Source organism: Lactuca sativa, chromosome 4 (assembly GCF_002870075.4).
Source record: "Lactuca sativa cultivar Salinas chromosome 4, Lsat_Salinas_v11, whole genome shotgun sequence".
Taxonomy (NCBI): domain Eukaryota; kingdom Viridiplantae; phylum Streptophyta; class Magnoliopsida; order Asterales; family Asteraceae; genus Lactuca; species Lactuca sativa.
Window position 1 is genome coordinate 103,979,078 of NC_056626.2, and position 8,070 is coordinate 103,987,147.

The window sequence follows — 8,070 nt, forward strand, 5'->3', positions numbered from 1 at the left end:
ATGTCTCTTGTGGAGTATCGTACTATCCTCAAATATCGACTCATGATTCCAATATTCCCAGCTAACGAGATATGTCCGGTGTGTCGCAAGGCATGTTTGGACTTCTTTGGAGATCATGCAGTTCAATATAAAGAACTCCCGGGGTTCAAATACAGGCACGATATGGTCATAGATGTTTTGTTCGATATATTTAAGCGTGCATGAGTTTCTGCTAAGAAAGAGGCACCTGTGAATTTCTTGACTGACCCGACAGAAGGAAGGTCAACCCTTAGACCGGCTGACATTTTGATTTTTGGATGGGTCGGAGGGAAACATGCATGTGTGGACCTTACAGGGGTATCCCCTCTCGTGGGCTTGAGGGCGGGGGGTTTCACGGCAGGACTGGCTGCTTTAAAAGCTGCTACAGGCAAAGTCGACAAACATGAGAAATCGTGCATGGAAAATCAACACGTGTTCATACCATTTGCGTTTGATACGTTTGGTTTCCTCCCACCGGATGCGGTAGAACTTCTTAATAGAGTACAACGGATCATGCATTGCAATTGTATATCCCCTAGTTCTATGAATGTAGTCTTTACAAGATTGAGTATTGCTATACAAAAAGGCGTAGCGGCGCAGCTTGTTGCCCGTTTGCCATCTCACTTGTTGTACGATGATAATTAAATCCAAGTAACTAAGCAAAAAAAAAATCTAAAATGCTAAAAAAAAATTGGGATTATTTATTTTATATATCATTATTAAGATGTATATATTTATTTTAAATTTTACACAATTTAGTTGCTAGGATTTTCTTAAAATTTATAAACGGCACGTTTGTAACACTAGTTGGATTGTGGTTGAGTTACTGTAGCTGGGAATATGCTAGTTCGGACATAGGTATATTCCCTTCCTTAATAAAAGGCAAGAATATACTCTCCCACTTACAAAACAATTAGAACTTTTTAATTTTGAAAAAAGATTATGAACATATTTATCAGCCTAGTTTTATTATTATTATTATTATTATTATTATTATTGTTATTATTATTATTATTACAGTAGTTTTTCCATTAGATTTGAATACGTATAACTTTTGTTATTACTAATAAAAGATAAAAAAAACAAATTTGCATGTATTTCTTTTAGGGTTAACGACAAAAATACCAAAATGGAAAAGTGTAAGATTAGAAAATGACGGATCAAAGCAAATAGATAGATAAACATTAATATGTTTTGGTTATTTTTCAATTAACCACTCGAATCAAAATATCCAACAAACTATTCATCTTTAATAATTTTATTTCTATTATGATTATTTTAACTTGTTATAACATATTATTTTCATGATTTCAATGAAAAAAAATTGATTTATAATATTAAATTATAAAAAGAAATAAAATATAATTAGTTTTTTTATGTTGTCATAAAAATAAAGTGATGAAATTGAAACCAAAACCAATTATTGAATACAATTTTTTTCTTCTTCATAATTTCTGTTTGATCAAGAGAACTTTTGTTACTTTATTATGACCATTATCTAAAAAGCTAACACACACTCTAATAATATAATTACTTTATGATATTATTGATGTATAATTTACTTATAGAATTGGTATTGATTGTGATTATTGCCGTATGGTATATGTTGTTATGCTACTTTTGGGCCACAATATATTTTTATGTACTTCTTAAACACAAATAATACAACACTTTTGTCAATTTTTATATAAACCAACTATATTTTAGTTGTTAAAAGTTTTCTTGATATTATTTATATTCCTCATGTATTTTTAAAAAAAAAAACTAAATAAGTCATGTTATGTTGTGAATCATAACTATACTGTGTAAAAATAATAAATAATCAACAAGATTTTAAATACTCAATAATCAATAGAAAATTTAATTTACATTCTCACAATACTAATATTTTAACTATTTGTTTCAAACACTTTCTAGAGAGTTATATAACAAATAAAATGCTAGATTCTTCTTTAAAAAATAAAAATAAATAAATAAAGTTAATTTAAAAAGAAAACAATTTTAATTTTGACCCACGATACGATTTTTATTGTATATGTACTTGCAATGGAGCCACATTTTCACTCGCACTCGCACTACAATTTCATCACTCATTCTCAACCATTCCGGTGCGTGATCGCCCCATCGTTCCCTCTCCCTCTTAAATTGCTTCGCCGATTTGGACATGGCGGAAAAAGGTACTACGACTCTACTTATTTCTCACACACATTTTTCTATTCTGTGTATTTGTATGCTCATCATGTATGTTGCAATCTATGGTAGTAATTGATTATGAATTGTTTTTTGTACCATCTGTTACAGATTCGCTCGACGAGTTTCTCGATGTCGCAGTTGATGTAGCTAAGAAAGCTGGAGAGGTTAGGTTACACTTGCACTATCAGATCAGTTGCAAATTTCTGTGTTTTTACTTTCTACTGTATTGATTTTGCTTGAATTTAGTTCAACTGTTGAAGTCTCATCTGATTGCGTAATTCATTTGTTTTTCCGGAAATCAGGTTATTCGGAAAGCATTTTACCAGACTAAGCATGTGGAGCATAAAGGATCGGTATCATCTCCATTCTCCAATTTACTTATTCATGTAGCCAAATCTGTGCTCTTTAATGCTGTATTGGTTTAGCGATTGGAGTATCGATTTAGTTTGCAGCAGCGTATTCGTATTTGATTTACATCCGATTTTGTATTTTGGTATCCATATGTTTGTGTGTGAGTGATTTCACTTCATTCGTTTAGTGTGAAAGCTCTATAATCTGTCATGCCGGATTCTTAGCTACTCAAATTGGTTGAATATCTGAATAAATTATTATGCTTTCTATCAAAAGAAGATTGATCTCATATGTTCATCATATGTGACAAATCTTATTAAAGTGTTGAGAGATAGCAAGTTAGTTAATAACAATGATTTGGGAATGTTCTTTGGTGAAAATACCTGTAACTCCATTATGACTTTCCAATATGTAAGCAAATTAGGATTCTTTGAACTTTTCACAACCTTAGTTCTTTAGCTAATCTAGTAGCATCTTCTATTCCTGGTTACTTTGCTCTCAATAATCTTTAATCTCATTGGTAATGCAGGTGGATTTGGTCACAGAAACAGATAAATCTTGTGAAGATCTTATATTTAATCATCTAAAAGATCGTTTCCCAAGCCACAAAGTAAAAGCTAATTCCTTGTACTTTCCAGTCTAATTTAGATTTATTGCTAGAGTTCCTTCCCTTTTTGTAACATTTGTAGTTCTTATTTCTTAATTATTTGTTTATAAATCTTAGTTCATTGGAGAAGAAACCACTGCTGCCAATGGTGTAACTCAGCTGACAGATGAACCAACTTGGATAGTTGATCCTCTTGATGGAACTACCAACTTTGTCCATGGGTACTTTTTTTGAATCTTTAAGAAACATTTTATTCTAAATTTAGTCACTCGAATTGATTTCCAAATAAAACACCATTTCAGGTTCCCCTTTGTGTGTGTTTCTATTGGTCTTACTATTCAAAAGGTCCCCACAGTTGGAGTTGTTTACAACCCAATCATGGATGAGGTAATCCTTTCTATACCAAAATAATTCAAACAAACAATTTTTTTTATCACAACTCCAAATTAAAACATGAATTATTTATTGTGATCACTTATGAGTTTCGAATCCAACTTATAGCTTTTCACTGCTATCAATGGAAAAGGTGCTCACCTTAATGGAAATCCTATCAAAGGTGAGTATATTTTATTTTCTAATTTCTATGTAAATATTCGTAATATGTTTCTTCTCATGGCCTCTAATAATTTCTTGCTTTTTTCCAACACGTTGCAGTTTCTTCTCAATCTGAACTTGTCACATCCCTCCTGGCCACAGAGGTAACTTTTAACATCAATTGGACCATAATACCCTTTTTGTTACACATGCCATGTCCTGTGTTTGGCTTTCATTGTACTGATACTGATGTTGATGTCAATGGGGCAAAATTTTAAATTTTCCCCAATGAAAAAGGTGGGAAAGAACTCATTCTCGATCTTTCTTTTATAAATAAATAAATAAAAAAGACATGAATGCCCTCCTCATCCTCATAATTGAAAATACCCCTAGAAGGTAAATTTACATATTTTAATGTTTAAGAACAGGCTGGAACCAAGCGCGATAAAGCCACTCTGGATGCCACTACAAATCGAATCAATAGCTTACTTTACAAGGTAAAACCATAAAATTTCCCATTAAAAATAAGTGGAAAATGAATTTCTTTAATTATAAAATTTCTTATGTAATCAGGTGAGATCAATCAGAATGGGAGGCTCTTGTGCATTGGGTCTCTGTGGGATTGCATGTGGAAGAATTGATCTATTTTATGAATGTGGATTTGGTGGACCTTGGTATGGATTATTTAAACCCCCTTTTTTTATGTTTTCTAATTAGCAATGTACTTTCAATTACATTATCAAGAGATTATATGGAAAATAAAATTTTTTCAAAGTACATTGCTATTTCTTACATTTAACCCTTTCTGAATTTAAAGTTGATGCCATGGTTAGGGATGTTGCAGCAGGGGCTGTGATTGTTAAAGAAGCTGGTGGTCTCATATTTGATCCGTAAGAATATATATATAAATAATTTTTTGTAAATGACTAAATTGTCCTTTGACTCTATTAATTGTCATATTGTTTGACTTGTGTTGTGACAGATCTGGTAATGATTTTGACATCACTGCTCAACGCATTGCAGCTTCAAACCCTCTGGTGAAAGATGCATTTGTTGAGGCATTACAACAATCTGCTTAAAAAAAAAAAGATCGATTTTTTAGCAGTTAAGTTATCTTGATGCTTCTTAAGATCTATTCAACTGATATTCTATTTCTACCTATTTGCATTTAATTGTTTCTTTAGACTTGTTATATGTCTGATAAATAGATAATTTGAATGATTTTTGGAACCACAAATTTCAATATATTATGGAAAGTTTTATTTGGGAAAAACACTTACGAGATCGAGAACAAAGTTCATAATGTGGTAACAAGACATAAATTGAAAGTGGGATGCGATAATTTGTGGGTTTTTCTAATTACAAATTTGGTCCCTGTGGTATAGCGTTTGTTTTGAATATGGTCCAAAAACAAATTTTGTTGCTTTTTTGATATTTTACAGATTTGGTCCCTTAACACTCAACCCGTCCAAATTCAACCGTTACATCCATATAAAATCACTATTTTACCCTAATTTGATGTTGTAATTACTAATTATAGTTTATTACTTTTTACCCCTTAAAATTGAGAAAAAAAAAAGGAGAAAGTGTGGATAAAATCGGAAGACCAAAAAGAAAATAAACACAACCCTAATCTCCACAAAATAAAATGGAGATAGGTCCAATAACATACCATTTAATTTAATTATAATTTAAATTTAAAATTTAAAACTCAGACCCTAAAAATAAAAATACAAGATAACCATAAAGAACAAATATAGACACAAAAAAAAAAACAAAAATAAAGTCGAAAAACCATTTAAGAAACTTAATTTTTTTACTTAAACCCTCCCATTAGTCCTATCAGAATACGGATAATGTCCATAATTCCCATTGCTCGCATACCCATTTCCATTACTCGTCTTCTCCACATTTGCAGCTTTCTTCCTCCTTAAAACCACAAACCATGTGTAAGCTTCTAGAATCGCTGCAATGATAGCTATAATAATAATTATTCCAGTATAACCCCTTTCCCATTTCTTCTCAGGGTTTAAAATATCAAATCCTTTAAATATATTGATGATGCCTAAGATGATGATTGTGTAGCCAAGTGAGTGGTGGTAGATGTTCCAAAATATTCTATGCTTGTGTTCCTTCTTTGGCCTTACCAACAAAGCAATCACCTATATATAAAAATGATAAATCCAAACTCTTATTATTTCTTACCACACTTTAAGAGATATAAAAAAATTTATATATATACAAGGCAAATTTGTAAAAACATACCTGGAGGGTGGCTACACAGAAGAGAATGATGCCTATGACTCTGTGAGAGGTGAATTGGATGCCCGGAGACTGGCTTCCAAGGTGGATTCCGGTGGCCCATCCGGCAACTCCGGTGATGTATGCGGATGTTTGGCAGGTGACATGAAGATAAAACCAAGCGGGGTCCGCCGATTGGAATACTCTTAGATACCTTGCAATTATTGCCCCAATAGGCATCATGATCCCCCAACTTATTGCATTCAGGATACCATGAATCTGCGTAATTTTATAAATTAAATCTTGTTCTTATTCAGACATTATACTTTGAAAAATCTATCTAGTGAAAATCGCTATTGTTGATGAAATGAAAGTAGGATGATATAATAAAGAAATCAATGTAAGTGTGTTGCTATTCTTGCATTTAACCCTAATGTAAGGGTCACCCTACACTTGTAAGGCTAAATGCAAGAAATATCAGCCTACTTTCATTTATAAATTGAGTAATGTAACCATGATTTAACATGTATTTGAAGAAAATAACCAAAAAAATTGTTTTTGGCAAAAATAACCAACTAGTTCATAATGGGCATTTTGGACCGAGAAAAAAAATACCTTTTTTTAACAAAAAAGTATAGTATTTATGACTTACATTCTGGAATTCGAAAAAATAAAAATAAATAAATAAAAAAACTTAGAATTTCAAGAACATGTCCGACGAACAGTTCTGGATTTTTGAGAAAAAAATCGTTTTTTATTTAAATTTAACAAAAAGTTAAACAAATATAGTAAATGTGAAGTATATACAATATTATGACAGAAAATGAAGACATTTGATTGAAAAACGATGACATTAAACGCTTCGAAATACACATTTTAGACATAAGTAGAGATATTTATTCGAAAAAAAATGAGAAAAACACAAAAAAAAAAACTTCAAAATTTTAAGATCAATTCGGAAGTAGATGGTCATTTTTCAAAAACTGAAAAAATAGTTATTCAAAAAAAAAAGCATTTATAATAGTTAATTTTCTTACTTTCCCTTATTTATTATATCACAAAATTGTACTTACCCTTTTTCTTCTTAAACATTTTACTTTCAAAAATCTACTCAAATACTTTATAATTCGACAAATGTAAAAAACTATAATAAACAAATAAATAAATGAAAGTACGTTGTTATTTCTTACATTTCGCTTCCTGTTTTTCGAACCACCTCCGAGTACCCCACCTTGAGTCCCGGATTGCCCAGAAAGCAAATTTAAAGTCCCCATCGACCTAACATTCGCACCAGACGTAGCATGTGCAGTTGGCACATTTCCCGATAAATCACCTTCTTGCCACACTTGATTCACCACACCACTCCCATTCAAACCCAAACTCGCAAAAATAATAATCTCATTATTATTATCCAAATAACTCGCTGACAAATCAGAAACAGGAAAACTCAATTCCCCTTCAGCCAATTGCGTCCCATAACCCGTAATTGGTGACGTGTACGCCTTCATACTCCCATCGGGTTGCTGGAAAGCCACAAGGGCTTGCGACCCGGCCATGCCTTGAGACGTTGGATTAATGGCCCACGCGACCCATTTCGAGGATCCGATGTTTGTGACCCGATACGCGATTTGGAGTGTCTGGGTAGATGGGTCGTATGTGTAGTGGAGAAAAGAGTTTAAAACTGGGAGATCGTTGCAAGTTGTGAATACCTTGTTGCTTTGAAATGCGTAATTGGAACATGTTTGAGTTTGAGATTGAGATTGAGATTGAATTGAGAGAAAGAGTGTTGTTAGTATGGTGAAAGACAGAAATACCCCTCGTTGGCTTAAACTTAAACCCATGTTTTTTTGTTGTTTGGAAAGAAGGGGTTGTGTTGGGTTACTTATAATGGATGAATTGGTGGGGTTGTGTTTGGTGTGTAAGTTTGATGGAGGTGAGTGGTGACACTTTCAATAACAAACACAACACATACACATATCTACCTCCAACTGCCCATTGTACAAAATATATTATATGTGAAGCCTCTACAACTCATCCCTACTTTATTTTCATTATCTCTCTCTCACACATTTTCAAATGGCAACCATTAAAGTATATATGTCATTTTTTTTATTGAGAATACATAC

The 8,070-nt window shown here is 32.3% G+C and overlaps 2 protein-coding genes across 2 annotated transcripts; one reads left to right on the forward strand and one right to left on the reverse strand.

Moving 5' to 3' along the window:
- Nucleotides 1-2,061: 2,061 nt before the first annotated feature.
- Nucleotides 2,062-4,976, forward strand: LOC111875888 (inositol-phosphate phosphatase). The gene is made up of 12 exons (XM_023872416.2): nt 2,062-2,195; nt 2,320-2,375; nt 2,514-2,564; nt 3,092-3,172; nt 3,287-3,390; nt 3,472-3,556; nt 3,671-3,725; nt 3,824-3,867; nt 4,132-4,200; nt 4,277-4,377; nt 4,537-4,593; nt 4,686-4,976. The coding sequence occupies exons 1-12, from the start codon at nt 2,183-2,185 to the stop codon at nt 4,780-4,782; spliced, it is 813 nt and encodes a 270-aa protein (XP_023728184.1). The 5' UTR covers nt 2,062-2,182; the 3' UTR covers nt 4,783-4,976.
- A 345-nt stretch (nt 4,977-5,321) lies between these two features.
- Nucleotides 5,322-7,786, reverse strand: LOC111875887 (cytochrome b561 and DOMON domain-containing protein At5g47530). Its single transcript, XM_023872415.3, has 3 exons — nt 7,135-7,786; nt 5,969-6,223; nt 5,322-5,865 (listed from the first exon to the last, which is right to left on the reverse strand). The coding sequence occupies exons 1-3, from the start codon at nt 7,783-7,785 to the stop codon at nt 5,524-5,526; spliced, it is 1,248 nt and encodes a 415-aa protein (XP_023728183.1). The 5' UTR covers nt 7,786; the 3' UTR covers nt 5,322-5,523.
- Nucleotides 7,787-8,070: the final 284 nt, after the last annotated feature.

What these genes read in the sequence shown, in the direction of transcription:
- LOC111875888 (XM_023872416.2), top strand. An exon ending in TAGCTAAGAAAGCTGGAGAG is followed by an intron (nt 2,376 to 2,513) that starts GTTAGGTTACAC and finishes TCCGGAAATCAG; the next exon opens with GTTATTCGGAAAGCATTTTA. An exon ending in TGTGGATTTGGTGGACCTTG is followed by an intron (nt 4,378 to 4,536) that starts GTATGGATTATT and finishes TGCCATGGTTAG; the next exon opens with GGATGTTGCAGCAGGGGCTG.
- LOC111875887 (XM_023872415.3), bottom strand. Translation starts at nt 7,785, where the DNA reads ATGGGTTTAAGTTTAAGCCAACGAGGGGTATTTCTGTCTTTCACCATA. An exon ending in CGAAAAACAGGAAGCGAAAT is followed by an intron (nt 6,224 to 7,134) that starts GTAAGAAATAAC and finishes AAAATTACGCAG; the next exon opens with ATTCATGGTATCCTGAATGC. An exon ending in TCTGTGTAGCCACCCTCCAG is followed by an intron (nt 5,866 to 5,968) that starts GTATGTTTTTAC and finishes TTTTATATATAG; the next exon opens with GTGATTGCTTTGTTGGTAAG.